Source organism: Stigmatopora argus, chromosome 4 (genome assembly GCF_051989625.1).
Source record: "Stigmatopora argus isolate UIUO_Sarg chromosome 4, RoL_Sarg_1.0, whole genome shotgun sequence".
Classification (NCBI taxonomy): domain Eukaryota; kingdom Metazoa; phylum Chordata; class Actinopteri; order Syngnathiformes; family Syngnathidae; genus Stigmatopora; species Stigmatopora argus.
This window is the reverse complement of record NC_135390.1, coordinates 9,037,290-9,053,189: the sequence shown is the minus strand read 5'-3', so window position 1 is coordinate 9,053,189 and position 15,900 is coordinate 9,037,290. Positions and strand designations below refer to the sequence as shown.

The following is a 15,900-nucleotide window of genomic DNA, read 5'->3' as shown; positions in this document are numbered from 1 at the left end:
GTTTTGCCTAAAATTAACAAACCTAAAAAAAAACAAGTCCTTGAGGATTAGGCGGAGGCCCAGTCAAAACTATATGATAAAAAACTTATAGTCTAAACAATGCGGTATTTTATATTTACCATCTTGATACTCTGTTATTTAAGGTAGTGCTTCCCAATTCGTTTCTGTTACGACCAAGCCAGGAAGGAAAAGAAAACATTTCATATACACACAAGCACTGGTTACAATATAAGGATAACCAATAGTATGCATTTATTTCCTGCTGATATCTAAATTGGGCCAAATCTGACCTAGCAGTTTAAATCTAGCCTTGGAATGAGCAAGAAAACGTTATCTAAATTGGTAAAAAAAATAAAATTAAAATTAAAAAAGACCAAAACCGACACAAGCCATACTCTTTCATGTTGCATGATCACACTCTAAATACCATTCTCATGATCCTCTTCAGATGTTGAATGTTTTGATAAAATATTAGGCTTACTACAGCTAATGTCTGATGGCATTTAACAACAGGAGTCAGACGAGGAGGAGAATGCAGCCAACGGAACTCTGGGTCCAGACCGAGGCCTTCAAGAGCGTAGCGGGGGCTTCCAGGCATACATCCCAGAGGACTTTGCGAACTTCGACATCTACAATGCCACCCTGGAGAGCCGCACCGACATAAAAGAAAAGAGAGAAGTGCCTCGGAGCCCAACTGCCAGCAGCTGCACTAGTGGTTACTTTTCCCACAGCGCCTCAAACGCCACGCTGTCCGACCTGCCTTTCAGTTGCAGCGAGAGCTCAGATCATTTAAGCGGCACCTCCAGAGATTCCCAAGACACCCTCGGATGTCCCCCTGGAAGGGGATACGCCCAAATTAAAGGCGTCGCCACTGGATATGAGGACCAGCAGCCACTCGCCCATCCGACTTCCTTACCTATCAGTGTTCCTTGTGACAAGCAGAGAACTTGGCCTCGGCCTCAAAACGGCAATCTCAGTTGCAGTCAGGAGTTCACTGACTTTAAAGGGGCGGATAACACTATCGCAGAGGAGAGTCCAGATCATTTTTCAGAGGGATGGGAGCAAGGGGGTTTCGGGAATTCCACAGAACTGAAGACGACGAACACAACAATAACATGCGACTCTGCTGATGATGCAAATGTTATGAACAATTCTGACAACGCTTTTGCTGCTTTACATGAAAATCCTGTTTCAAGTAACACTGTTACCCCTACGCTAACCTCAGTGATCACTTCTGCGTCACTAGCCACAGTTACATCTTTATCAAAATCCCCTCTCAGAGGAGGAGACCCTCCAATCCGCGAGCCGGCGCAGGGTGACGTGCCCCGCGGCAGCCCTTGTCCCAGCCCCGACCCCAGCAGCACGGAGCCCTCGGTCGACTCCAGCGGGGATGAGAGCACCCCCGTCGCCCAGCTCCCCGACTGGATGGCGCCCGGAGAGATGGTGTGGGTGGGGAAAAGGCGAGGAATGGTTCATTATGTCGGAGGGGTGGAGTTCGCTAAGGGGATCTGGGTTGGTGTGAAACTGGACCTGGCAGTGGGTGAGTTCATTCTAAATACTGTAAAGTAGTGTAATAGATGTATTCTTTGAAATAATTCCTACACACTAGGACACTCTTTTTTTGCTCCTCTCATATTGGTGAGCCAGCTCCATCACGCGTACACCACTCATGTTTTTCGATTATTTCGTGCTTAATATCGATTGTCAACATACGGCTTTTCTTCACACTACCCTCCATTGCACCTGCTTGCTTTGGACCCATTGCTTTTCCCTTAATTTTGCCCCGACTAATGCAAAAAAAAAAAAACACGGAAAAAATGCAACGCTCCGCCCAATGCTTGTAGATATCTTTACAGGAGAGATGCGGTGAGAAAGAGCAGCCTCTCGCGTCCCGGCCACCTGGCTGGGTCGTATGCTCGTATCTCAAAAATTGTCTCGTATCTCAAGGCAAATATTTGCTCGGAATTTTACCCGTATCTCTATGTTGGGGCACTCGTACGTCAGGGTATTACTGTACAGTATGAATGAGCTACAAAAAAACCCCAACCCTGCAGGTCACTTCCAATGATGGCAGCCATGGTCTAGGATAAATGACCATGTTTTCAGACTTAGTTACACCACCATAAGAAATGAAAACAAAATAAAATGAAACCAAAACTATTAAGTAATAACAATAACATTAAGAACAACAGCCTAAATAGGCACATGCCAATATAGCTCAATAAATTATTCAAATAAGTATGCCCCAAACAACACAACATAACCTGTTTACCAAACTCTCTCACTCCAAAGGTCTCACTTGTTTTCAAGTCACAGGCCCAACTAGACTTTTCTGGAAAGTACGGTACATTGATCTAAAAATATGTATATATACGTATATGTATATACTTACAGGGCTGGCAGTGAATGATGACAGCCAGCACTCCCAATTCAAATGCTTGAATGTCTTTTGCTGTCAACAGCAACCAATGATTTAATATTAATTATCATACTTTGCGCATGAAGACCTGCATGAAGTTTCAGTGTTTTGAAAATGACCAAACTAGTAATTTTTTAAACTCTCATAGGTAAGCACAACGGTACAGTCCAGGGAAGAGTGTACTTCCGATGTCCCCCAGGCCACGGCGTTTTCGTCAAGCCGTCTCGTCTGACTAAAGGACCGCCCTCCATGGACACAGAACCAACCACCCTCATCAGATAAGACACAAAGACACGGTCTGAGCCATTGCTTGAATTATTTGGCTAGGACTTTTTTAGAAAAAATTTAAGGCTTTTACTTTGTATTAAAGCTAATCACTGAATATGCACACGCTCATTATGCACATATTTTCCATATCGGAGTAATCCTTTTTTTTATGGGAAACAAACGACTGAGAGTCTATATGGAAATATTAGCCACTTCAATTTTCTTAAAGTCTATTTTTGTATGGTTTCATAAGCATAATAATCCCCTGAGGCTCATATAATGATTCATCTGGGATATGATTAAGAATGTACTACTGTCAATAACCCTTGATATTTCTATTTTAATAGTATGTCAGTGGCAACCAAAGAGTTTCATATCTGCTGTTAAGGTTAGGTTAATCAAAGTGGAAACTTTCCACGGGAAGTTCCATTTAGCATCCTGGAGAATATTTTGTGACAAATTGGGCTAATGAATCAAAACTACCATAATAATGTAAAATAAGGTAAATTAATGTTTTAATGACTAGATTTTCTATTTATCATCTAACAAGGTTTTGAAAAAATGGCTCAACCTGGCAGTGCTAACCAAAATGTTGCTCTTGTATAACTTTATACATAACATTTTTTTCTCTTCAATTTCTCTGTAGCTAAATTCTGTTATTTCCCATGGAAAGCTTCCATCTGTAATACAATAACCAGAAATTTGCTTGCCCAGTTTTAAGTTTCAGAGCACAGCATTTATGTGTATAACGTTTAGTGCCATATCTTTTTACGGAATAATCCCACGTATCCTCAAGATCAACGCAAAAACCTGCATTGCCTTCACTTTGTGACTCTTGTATTATCCTGTTGAAGTACTGTAACACTGTGGATCAAACAATCCCTATCCAGCATGAGAATCATGCTGTTTGAACCCTTGCACTGGAAAGGACCCTCAGAGATGGCAAGGACCGTCGTCCGTCGTGAACTGATCGAGCCAGTTCTCGGATTTTCAACGGTGAAGTCGTGCGATGTCATCTCTGTTTGAAGATTTTATAGACTATGTTCAGCACTTGGATATGAGGGTTTGATGGGCTTCGTCCAGAAATTGGTTGCAATGATGCCTTAAGTCGCTGCTTCCATAAAGGTGGACACATAACCTTAAAAAAATTGTGTATACCTGTGACACGGTTTAAGTGTATCCTTTTGACGCGCAGTGGCTTTCTGAATGGCACCCAGCCTTATTTGGCTTGACTGATGTGCATAGTTTTGTCCCTACTTTTGTTGTGTGTCCATGTGAAATTTATATGTTGACTGATACGTAATACTACATTATTAGCAGGTACTCAATAATGCATCAATGTCCTGTTTAGGATCAGATGACAGTATGGTGAGGGTGTCGCGTTACAGAGAGGGTGAAGTGGTGCTGTGCGAACGTGTGGCGATCTGCACACACGTGAACTTTCTATATATATATATAATGTATATATGTTCAAGTTGTAAATGGAAGCTATTTCCCTTCAGCTGCTCTCCCTTTTGCGGAGATGTAAATACAAGTGCTTTTTGTAATAGCATTCACGCTATTATAATGTACAGATTTGTATTTATAACGTATCACAAAGTGTTTTCATTGGTACAAGAATGTTCTAGGGTAGAACATTTACAATCAACCCAGTTGTGTTGACGTTTCTGTTGAAATGCTTGAACGTTTTTGACTTTTTTTCACGTTCAGACGTTGCTGTCTCATGAAAGGCTTGTATTTCATTTCCAAATACAGACAGTATAATTTGTTAAGTGTTTCAATTAAAATTAAAAGTTACAATTTGTTGCCATGCATTTGTTTTAGAAGGAGGGTTTGGCAATTAAGCAGCTACAGTGGGAAAGACTGACGTTTTCTAGGTGAGGCTATTAGTTTTGTGGTGCCCTCTAAACACCCCTTTCCCTATACGTAATTCTTTTAATTTACAAAAATGTTCACTTGAAGGCCAACATTTGTTGTTTTCCTGCCGCAGTGCTTAAAAGAAAAATGTTGTTTTTCATTTTTTACCAAACAAAGCAAATACCGTATTTTCACGACTATAAGGCGCACCACATTATAAGGCGCACCCTCAATGAATGACACATTTTATTTTTTTTCCATATATAAAGCACACTGGATTATAAGGCGCCCTGTCTATTTTGGAGGAAATTTAAGACTTTTAAGTGCGCCTTATATTCGTGAAAATACGGTAATCATAAATAAGTCTTCAAGTGTTCATCCACGCTTTTCGTGAAAACGCCATAGTAGTAGTAAATAGCGTAATATTTTTGTAGTCCATTATCACACCTTCTCCTGCCCATATGGTAGAAAGTTCTGACTTAAAATGTACATTTTATTATTTATTCTGACCTAACTAGTTCAAAGGTGTTGTGTTTTTTTTCTCTCAACAGCGTCTTACAGAGGCAGAATTCAAAATTTTGTTTACCCCAGTAGAAATAATCATTCATTCATTGATTTTCCGTAGCGCTTATCCTCACGAGGATTGTGGGGGTGCTAGACCTAACCCAGCCAACTACAGGGCACTAAAGAAGTGATCATAGAAGGGGAGTTTATTAAGGTACTACCATTGAAGACACACCTAGGTCAGGATAGCAGATTTTTTGTCCACCACATCATTTAAGTTGTCATATACAGAAAGCACAGGTGTGGCATCCAACGTTTTAAAAATGACTGTTCTATTTGTGATCTGCAATGTGCTAGTCCATGAACTATGTGTGATGGCATTTGTTCCTTTTTTATAATGCGTATCTGTGCCTTGCCCAATGCGATCTCTGAATGTACTCAGAGATACACATTACATTGCAGTACAGTATTAGTTACGTAGGTACAGTGCTCTGAAAAAGTAGGTGTAACAATTTCCATTATTTTAATTGATATATCATTGGGTGTTGGATGATGCACTTCATTTTTACTGGGCTAATGGAAAATGTTCACCAAAGCAAAATTATAATTACAACAAATTAGGAGGGGCGGCCCAGCAACTCGGTGGTTAGAGCATCGGCCTCACCGTGGGGGACCTGGGTTCAAATCCAAGTCGGTCCACCTGTGTGGAGTTTGCATGTTCTCCCTGGGCCTGCATGGGTTTTCTCCGGGTACTCTGCTTTCCTCCCACATCCAGAATTTGGCTAATTTCGAAAAACAAACTTGAAGCAAGGCAATCTTAACAGTCCACATTCTAAATGTTCAATCGATCAAAGGGGTGCAGTTAGTAATCATTTTAGATTATTTCATCTTCTGAACCGCTTATCCTCACTAGGGCCTCAAGGGGTGCTGGAGCCTATCTCAGCTGACGAGGGGACGAGGACAACCATTCACACACTCATACCCAGATGCAATTTAGAGTGTCCAACCAGCCTTCCATGCATGTTTTTTGGAACGTGGGAGGGGGCCAGAGCCTCAGTACCCAGAGAAAACCTACGGAGAACATGCAAACTCCACACAGCAGGACCGACAAGGTTTCGAACCCAGGACCCCACAACTGTGAGGCCGACGTGGTAAATTGATAATTTTCCAAATGTATCGAATTATTTCCATTAGGATTACTGACATGGACAGGTTTGCCTAAAACTTTGGAGCAACATGGTTCTCTCAACTTATGTAACTGAGTTCAACCTTATAGCTATGACGACCTGTCTGTCGTCTTTACTCGCAAGAGATGGAAGTAGAGAACGTACAAATGTCCGTCGACGTCACACATCCCGCCTCCCATTTTTCAAGCCCACAAACGAACGCGTTTCGCTTCCACCCAGAGACGTTCACGGCTCGACCACCTCCAGCCACTAGGGGACGCCCGACGCACAGGCACCATCTCACGTCAACTCTTCAAAAGCCCACAATGTAATAAACAGCATTCGCCACAGTTCACTTTCTCAGTTATTTATTTTTGACACACTTCTTCCATTTTGGGGCCAACTGGGACCAAGTTCGAGCGTCCACTTGGGCTGGAGTTAGGCTATCCGTGTCATGCACTCAGATATGTAGGCAATAAACTCAACAGGTGTCCATCTTCTCCTCCTCCTCCTCCTCCTCCTCCTCCTTCGCTAGCTACCAGGGGAATGACTTGTCCTGTCTCTGCCACGCGCCGCACATTTCACACTCTCCCTTCCACTCCGACGTTTCTTTAAGCTCCCAAGTGCCCTTTTATTTTTATTTTTTTAAACTTCTAATTCAATTACTAACTCCACAGAATATGCATTCGGCCCAGAAAGACACCACCTTCACCAAAATCTTCGTGGGAGGTCTCCCCTACCACACCACCGACTCAAGTCTCAGGAAATACTTCGAGGTGTTCGGGGACATCGAAGAGGCTGTGGTCATCACAGACCGACAGACGGGGAAGTCCAGAGGTTATGGATTTGTAAGTTTTCAAGACAATAACAAACAAAAAATGGTGTTTTTGGAACGTACACGTGCTGCTTGCCGCTTGTCTTGTTTGCCATGTCTCGTGTTAATGAGAGCAGCTGTGGCCAAAGTTGTTACACTCTTTACTTAAGTACAGGTAAGTAATGTAAACAACAATCTAGTAAAATCAGAAGTACTGATTTAACTTTTGAAGTATAAAAAAGTCACTTTTAAATTCACGATGACAGATCTAGAAAAAAAGATTCTACGCTTCCCAAATGAGCAGTTTCTGTAATTTCCTCATTAAAAGGATGCGTAAATATATTTTGTAAATTACAGGCAGCAAATCTGCCAAGTATCCAATGTTTCACAAACATTGCCATTTAAAGCGTGTATTGAAAGAAATTTTGAAAATAAAAAGTAAAGAAAAATTTAGGGGGTCGGGGGGGGGGGTTATTTTTTGGCAGTGGCTCCTTAGCCGGAAACCGGGCAAATAGTCCCAGGGTCTATTTAGCCGGTAACCTATTATTTAAAATTGAGTGAATAGGGGATTTTTTTAAACCATTTAACCAATCTTTTTGAAATTTGATGTGTTATTGCCAATTGATAGAGTTTAACATTAGATGAATAGGGATTTAATGACTATTTTTAGGCAGTGGCTCCATAGCCGTAGTTTCTTACTATTTACCCCACACAGAATTCTTACCGGCTAAATAGCCATATGGGGCCATATAGGCTATTTGACCGGTTACCGGCTAAATAGCCCCTGGGACTATTTGACCGGTTACCGGCTAAGGAGCCTTATTTTTTTCCTGAGCCATATATACATGACCCCATTAAGAGAACTAAACAAACATCTCAACATAACTTTTCCTCTTTCTTTGTGCTCATATTAAGAAGAAGATAGGCTTTTTTAAATCAATAGCTATCCCATAGTTTTGCTAGTGTGGCTGGCAAAATATAGAAAATTAGCTAATGATAAAAAAAAACATCAAATTCTTGTTGCTCCAAAAATAAATTCTTTACATTCTTAAAATAATGCTGGTGGTGTAGAATAATTATCTGTTGCGTCATTGTTGGTAATCAAGTTTTACATGCTCTCTTTTTTGAATTTGTAATGCTCAAGATCTGTCACGTTTTGAGCCTTGGGCTTGTCTGGGTATACACTCCCAAAACTTCTTGACTTGACTGTAAATAACAATTATGTCAATTATATATCAATGTATCGTCGGAGTCTTATCTTATCTGGTACCCAACTGCCAAAAGTCTGGGTCTCGTCTTGATCCCGGCAAGTCTTGGTCTCAGATAGTGTGGTGTCGAGCACCACACTATCTTTCTGTCTATTCGTGTTGGCCTCTGGACAGGTTAAAAAACTTAACAAGCTTATCTAGGTAAAATAAAGCATAGCATCATCAGGAAAAATGCATACTCAAGTAAATACACAACTTAAGTATTTGTACTTGACTTTCCACCACAGAATACAAAAGCAAATTAACCACAAAAGCAGAAATAGCTGTCTTTTCAAATCTTGGTTTTTGGTTCTCCAGGTGACCATGGCGGACCGGGCCTCTGCTGACCGAGCTTGCAAGGACCCCAACCCCATTATAGATGGCAGGAAGGCCAATGTAAACCTGGCATACCTGGGAGCGAAGCCCAGAGTTATACAGCCAGGTAAGAGCTGCTCATTGCTCACTGCAAATAGTTTCTTGTTTTGGATACCCCAAAAAATGATTGGCTGCCATTTCAAGTTCAAATCCAATTGAACCGAAAGGGCTGGCAATGAATGATCACTGCCAACTGTCCCTGTTCAACTGTATTGGGTCTATCAATGTCACAATTTCAGTATAAAGGTACAAAACAAGCAAATACGAAAACAACAAACTACGTGCAGTTGCGTCTGGCCGTATGGCTAGTTGTGCAAGTGTTCTAATTTGTTTTGTATTTTGTCTTTTCTAGGCTTTGCATTTGGCATGCCTCAGATACACCCTGCGTTCATCCAAAGGCCTTATGGGTATGTTGCACGATCGGCTCCAAAGAGCGATAGGGCAGTCACTTTTTCTTGACCTTTCATTTGTCCCTCTCACCTGTTTCAACCCTACTGAATGAGGACATGAGTGACAATGAGCGCTCCTCTGGGTGTTGACTGTGACAGAATTGAACATGTGTATCCCCTTTCCCCTCCTTTTCTCCCCCTCCTCTTCTTTAGCCAACTGCCGGATTGACTTCATGTTGTCTGTGTCTCTCTCTGATCTGACAGGCTCGGTAACGGTTAAAATAGCAGATGATGGTTTGAGGAATAGCTGAGTCTACTATTGGGCAGAGCGCTAAAGTGTTACCTGTAAACATACACAAACTGAAATGGTGACTAGATGCATGGGTGTCCTTTTATTTTTGAGTTTTGTTGTTGGTTTTCCTAGCACATAGATTGGTGTGTGCCTTGTTTTCAGTATGATGTGGTGTTCAGCTTAACTTGTGTGCTCATTTCTACAACTATTTGGGGCTGGGGAGTTGATTTTTTTGTTCACGACTTGAGTGACTTTTGCTAGGAAGGCGTAACAGCAACGGAGTGTTGACTATTTAATTCTTTGTGCAGTAGCCTGCTGTTTATTATCCCTCCCTACAGTTTCTAGTTAACCTCAAGACGATCATGTTTTGTTGTGAATGGACCAAACAGTCTCTGAGCAGTGCTGCCAATTGGATTCCCTGCAACAAAACAAACACTTGGTCTGCATGCGGGAGTTTTGTTTCTTTTCAATTAACCCATTGCTTTGAGTTCCATTGAAGACATACAACAGCGGGCAGAAAGCGACTGCCGACTGAAGACTTTTATATCTCAACAGACAAATGTTGTAGGCTGTAGACACGAGATCCGAGCGCGCCTCACAGGCAGCAGCTGTCCGCTACAATGATCTCCGCGGCCTCTCAAATTCGGATGGAAAAAAGGAGCGTCTCTGTTAATAATGCATGGTGCGGGCAAGGGTGCTCAGCTGTGGACAACAGGTGGAAGCCTTTTGGTCCCATGCTGCAGATTATCCGTGTGCCTTGGTGATTTACAAAGCACCTTTATATAGCTCTCCACTGGAACAACTGCGAAATATGCACCCGGGCAAGGGCAGGCCCCTGTTTAAAAGCTTTTAAATATGGTTAATGTCAAGGGCCATATTGAGTTTTACAGTGTCAATTATAGAGAAGGTGGTAAAAGTTTGTGTAGTGTACGTACCTAAAATAATAACAAGGTCATTTATAGAGAAGGGGCTAAAAGTTGATGTGTAGTGAACGTACCTAAAATAATGACGAATACATTTCATTTTTTGATGACAATTCTGTTATTGAAAAATTTCAGACATTTTAACAAACTGGCATATCAATACAATATTGATAGATATTTTGATCTGTTTCTATTCGATTATGCTGCACCAATCGATACAGTAATCCCTCGAATATCGCGGGTAATGTAGACCAGATGGCAGCGATAATTGAAAAATCGCAAAGTACGGTCGCCCCTATTATAGTTTTTTTTCTTCAGTGCTGAGTCCTAGTAGCAAGACTAAAAGTAAAATGAGAGCATAAACTTTAATCACAAAATAATTTATTTATGCTGTATTTTTAAGCACACTGAAGAAGCTTAGAAAGCTGAATTGCTGTTTAACGAAATTCCACCCCAAAAAGAACTGGTTTGTTGTTAGCTCACAGCATTTAGCAATTCGAATCTGCGTATCCCTAATGCTGCGTTATATGCAAATATATTTGTTTGATTTATTTAGTGTCATTGAAGTGTTCTTGGGCGGCCCGGTGAAGCAAGTGGTTAGCGTGTCGGCCTCGCAGCTCTGGGGTCCTGGGTTCAAATCCAGGTCACGCCCATCTGTGTGGAGTTTGCATGTTCTCCCTGGGCCTGCGTGGGTTTCCTCCGGGTACTCCGGCTTCCTCCCACATTCCAAAAACGTGGTAGGCTGATTGGACACTCTAAATTGCCCCTGGGTATGGGTGTGAGTGCATGGTTGTCTGTCTCTGGCTGGCCATCAATCAATCCCCCGCCTCTGGCCCAGAGTCAGCTGGGATAGGCTCCAGTACCCCCCGCGACCCTAATGCGGATAAAGCGGTTCAGAAAATGAGATGAGATGAAATGTTCTTCCAAGTAAGACATTTCTTATGACCCAGTTGTTTTGCACCATCCCCATGAGTCATAGAAATAAATCAGCCAGTAGTTCCATTTGAATGAGTGCCTATTTTTAAAGTGTGTGTATATTTAACATTTTTATGGATACAAAGAAAAGTGAGACCATTTCCCAATCTGATATCAAGTACCACCCGCAATGAAAAGTAGAGGGAGGTCAGAACAGCCGAGCAGTGCAGCCGAGTCGCTCCAGTTGACGAGTGCCCTGCCATGTGTTACTGAAAGAGATCAGCACGTCCTTTTGACATGACAAGGGGGGCAAAAATAGCCTTGCCTCCAGCCTCCCTTGTCAGTCAAGATGGCATGTGTACATTTGCCTGTGTGGGGGCTCTTGTAGTCCAAAAGAGGGACAGATATAACACCTGCCCTCAATATATTTTCTGCCAGTGTCCAAAAGTAATGCAAAATCTATGGTTTTTGTCCCTAACTGATGTCAATGGAGGACAGTGGAATCACAATTTACAAAATGTATTGAAATGAGTATAGTCACCAAAGATGAGAAAATGGCTTTAAATTGATCTAAAACATGGCGGTGGAATTGCCTTCGGGTTACATGTTATGCGTCCTCTGATCTTTTGACATTTCAGTAGAGGGCGGGGAAAACTTTGTGTCATAAAACAGACTGTGCCTGACAAATCTCATGTTCATCATCAATTTAAAAAAAAGGGGAGGGGGGTGTTTAATTCATCCAGTACATTCCTACGATGTACATGGCACATTGTAGTCATTTAAAAGAATTAACAATTCCCAACTCTTAGACAGTGGGTCACTTGATTTTACATATACCGTATTTTCTGGAGTATAAGGCGCACTGTATGTATGATTTTTCTTTCAAAAATGACAAACTGTTTTGTTGTTTTCTTTAGGTTATAGTTATCTGAAATACTTGTATTAACAGACGCCTATTTAGCCGTCTCCATTTTACTATTGTTACTTTAACATATGTTTGTTCTTGGTTTCTGATCAAAAAAGAAATTGGCCTCCCAAAAGTGCGATTATAGACTCCAGTGATACTTATTTCCCCCAAGCCCCCTTCTTTGTGGATTATTTTGCTGGTACGATACTGCATTCTGCCGCTATTTCCTGGTTCACTTAAGTAATTATGCTCTATTGTGAATTTCTTGGTTGTGTTGAATGACGTTTACAGCCATTTGATTAAGTTTTGATCACATTGCTTCTCAGGGGTATTTTATCTTTATCATCTTTACTTACTTTTTTATTCCATTATCATTACATTTTGTGGCATTATGTTATCTTTCATGTATGCGGTAATACTTTTAAAATGTGTTTAAAAAGTTTAAAGGGAATGTTACGGGGGATCATTTACTCTCAATCCCTCGGGTTAAAATAGAATCGACATCTGTCGTCGTCATCAAGGAGTTATGGGTTTATAAAAAAATATTGAAGAGTCCATCTTGCTTTCATAGTTAGCATGCTTGTTTTAAGCAGTGTACTTGTCACTTTTAGTTATAAGTCCCATGCCCCAAATTGTCTTTTTTCACACACAGTGGTTAATAACAGTAAATAAACCATTAAAAAAAACAAAGTAACGATCAAGGAAGAGATGGGTTGCAACCAAAGGATGACTTGGGTGACAATACAGGACCGGGTGTTGATATTTTCAGAGGCTGACTCACTGACTTTGACTATACTCTTTATAAAGTCTAGTTTTGACCAAAGCTATGCTTAGTGAGAAAGAGAAAAAAATAGATTTTTATTGCATGGCCCCTTTAAAGTGTCCTGCCAAACTGACACACAAAGCCAAACTAATTTAAACTAAGTGTGTAAATATATTCCATATAAAAGGGAAATATTGCAATTATTGGTATTCCAACAGATTATTGTTAAGACATGAGAAGAAACGATTTGTTAGTTTAAAAAGAGCAGATTGTTCAATTAAGGAATCATCAGGTTGCTTTTCTCTGGGCCAAAACATGACATTTCAAAGCCAGTCCTCCCAGTTTAAATGAATTGCACATCTATCATTTTCAATGAGTTAAGAAATGCACTCCTTTGTTTCCAACAATGCTGCAATCTTAGTGTCACCTTATTTACTTCCAGAAATGTTGCGTTGAACTATTCTCACAGGCGGTGTGTTTTTGACAAATTGTATTGTACAACATCTTCGATTGATTTCCCGACCCACGTTTCCGTAATTGGTATATCACCATATTTTGACAATCATTATCGTGACTCTAGTATCGCAAATTGTATCATTCCGGAGGTACCCAGAGGTTCCCATTCCTATTTTAAATAGAAAATATTCAATCCCAAACAAAACATTTTATCGAATAAGTCATTGTAAACGGCTAGCATGCAATGTAAAAAAAGAAAAAAAACACCTTTAGCTACCCTTGCTGCTAAATTCTGCAGTTTCCATAGTAAAGCCAACATGTTTGCAGTTCATTTTTTTGTGTTGAAGGACCTAACATGTGTGGGCATGCCTTTGCGTGTGCAGTCGGCGTGACAGTGTGGACACAACGCTGTCCACTTTCTTGAGGTGGTGTTGTGCGGTCAGCTCGCATTTTGTCACGGCGGTTCTCAATGGGGCGAAGCGCTGGGTTTTCCGTTTGGGTTTCAGGTGCTCTTATTGCGCTTGTGGTTTGTTGCTGCTTTCTTAACTTATCTAGGTAGGGTTTTTTTTCTTCATTTTTCTCCCCCAGCTGTTAATGAATGGATTTGCTGTGTTCTGAGGACTGGATTGACGTATTTGTGGCGCCTGCAGGATTACTCGCTGCGGCTCACCTTTGACATCAGGGTGTGTTTGTGTCCTACAGGATCCCGGCTCACTACGTCTACCCTCAGGCCTTTGTCCAGCCCAGTATGGTGATCCCTCACGTGCAATCCTCAAGTGCCACGGCAACAGCTGCCGCAGCCGCCGCTGCCACCTCGCCGTACCTCGACTACACAGGAGCAGCTTATGCCCAGTACTCGGCGGCAGCTGCCACCGCCGCGGCGGCAGCTGCGGCCGCCTATGAGCAGTATCCCTACGCAGCCTCCCCGGCCCCCGCCGGCTACATGACAACAGCCGGCTACGGGTACACGATGCAGCAGCCGCTGGCCGCTGCCGCCACCCCAGGGGCCGCGGCCGCCGCTGCCGCCTTCAGCCAGTATCAGCCTCAGCAGCTGCAGACGGATCGCATTCAGTGAAAAAGGAAATGGCGTGGTTAGGAATCGGCGCAGGGGTCATCGCCTTGTTCGACGGGGGTCAAGTTACTGTACAATGGAGGTCCGCACAAGCTTTTAACTTGAAAAGTGAAGAAAAATCACAGGACGTGCAAGCAAATACTGTATTTTATTCAAATTGGATCAGTATTTTCCCCCCATTATTTAATATTTATACATAAGCAAAAAGATTGAATGTTAACGAAAACAGGCGAACTTAACCTCGTGACTCATTTTTGTGTACTGTATATATTTTGGAAGTGTTCCCAAGTGCATTTATGTCTTATAATCTGGTGTCTTCCCCATTACTTTATATACCAAAACCTGTGCATAAATATAAGTTCATAGTTCATTTTTAGTATTCGTTTCAGCAATATCTATGCAATCACCTCTCTTGTTTCCATTACTTATGTACACTACTCACAAAAAGTTAGTTTTTTTACAGATATTTCAGGATAAACCTCAAATGGACTACCAATTCAAAAGGTGACATTAATTTTAGTCTTTTTCAAGTATTTAAATAAATAGCCAAATCTTTTTTTCTGGAAAAAATTACAACAGGTATGGACGTTTTCAAGCTCTAACTTCCATTCTTTTCTGAGAATTTTGGACTTTGGCGCAAGATGGTGTAAATTTAAAATCAATGACCACTTACTGATAGATGTCATTTTGCTCTTGTCAAAATGTCACCAGTATGAGCCAGGGATAATTTAAAAACGGTTTCTAAATAAGCCTTAATTTAAAATTAAACACCTAAATTTTCCTCTATGGCACCTATTTGGATTTTTTTTTTAATTAAGTCACCGGTCAAAGTGCTGGTGCATTTCAGGTTTATCCTGGAATTTCACAAAAGATGACATTTTTGTTGGTTGTGTGCATGCATTTTTAAATGAAACAAGAGGGGCTGAAGATGGAAAAAGCACCTCACCTTCCTCATTGAATTGCAGGTCAAGCAAGCTCAGCAAAAAAAAAGTTAAATGTGAATCTTTCATTTTGTTTCCTAATGTGCCTTTTTAAATTATGCTATTTATGTATTTATTATGGAAGCTTTCAATAAACATTTTTTTGTGTGTTTGGCGTTTAGTTAGGTTCACTACCATGTTAAAAAAAAATAGCACGCTGTGGTTGTTTTATGACAGTTTAGTCCAGTGCTTGTTGTAAAAGAACAGCTACAAAAAAACGAGACCTGTTAAGTTTCTTTTGTAGATTCTTGAATATTAAAAACAAGTTTATGTACCTGATCACTTTCATAAGGGACTATGGTAATATCTCATTTGGAATGTGAAGTGCAGAGGTATTTTTGCCTTGCATTTTGCAATGCATTATTATTTGGAAATTTGGTTATCATTTTTTTCTAATAAAAGGAAATCTATCCCCCCAAAAAATAGATTCTGTGTGATCATTTTCCTGACATTTAAAATACATATCAATGTGTTGCATTAAGATGAAAGTGCACTATATATATATATATATATATATATATATATATATATATATATATATATATATATATATA

The 15,900-nt window shown here is 40.8% G+C and overlaps 2 protein-coding genes across 8 annotated transcripts in view; both read left to right on the top strand.

The window, feature by feature from the left end:
• Positions 1–3,302, top strand: part of kif13a (kinesin family member 13A) — a 40,849-nt gene extending 37,547 nt beyond the window's left edge. For all 5 annotated transcript variants that reach the window (XM_077598779.1, XM_077598781.1, XM_077598780.1 and 2 more), the window contains 2 exons: positions 514–1,540; positions 2,568–3,302. In XM_077598779.1, the coding sequence (XP_077454905.1) occupies positions 514–1,540; positions 2,568–2,701 (1,161 nt within the window). In that variant the 3' untranslated portion in view covers positions 2,702–3,302. The remainder of the gene's footprint in view (positions 1–513; positions 1,541–2,567) is intronic.
• Positions 3,303–6,457: 3,155 nt separating this feature from the next.
• rbm24b (RNA binding motif protein 24b) lies at positions 6,458–15,625 on the top strand. 3 transcript variants are annotated; one of them, XM_077599691.1, is made up of 5 exons: positions 6,458–6,541; positions 6,891–7,061; positions 8,593–8,716; positions 9,002–9,056; positions 13,997–15,625. In XM_077599691.1, the coding sequence occupies exons 2-5, from the start codon at positions 6,894–6,896 to the stop codon at positions 14,367–14,369; spliced, it is 720 nt and encodes a 239-aa protein (XP_077455817.1). In that variant the 5' UTR covers positions 6,458–6,541; positions 6,891–6,893; the 3' UTR covers positions 14,370–15,625. The 3 variants fall into 3 exon arrangements, with proteins under 3 accessions (XP_077455817.1, XP_077455816.1, XP_077455815.1); XM_077599690.1 differs by having other exon boundaries at positions 6,537–6,681; XM_077599689.1 differs by lacking the exon at positions 6,458–6,541 and adding an exon at positions 6,548–6,701.
• Positions 15,626–15,900: the final 275 nt, after the last annotated feature.

Coding starts and splice junctions, on each gene's coding strand:
- rbm24b (XM_077599691.1), top strand. CDS start 6,894: ATGCATTCGGCCCAGAAAGACACCACCTTCACCAAAATCTTCGTGGGA. Junction 7,062..8,592: donor AGTCCAGAGGTTATGGATTT/GTAAGTTTTCAA, acceptor TTGGTTCTCCAG/GTGACCATGGCGGACCGGGC. Junction 9,057..13,996: donor TTCATCCAAAGGCCTTATGG/GTATGTTGCACG, acceptor TGTGTCCTACAG/GATCCCGGCTCACTACGTCT.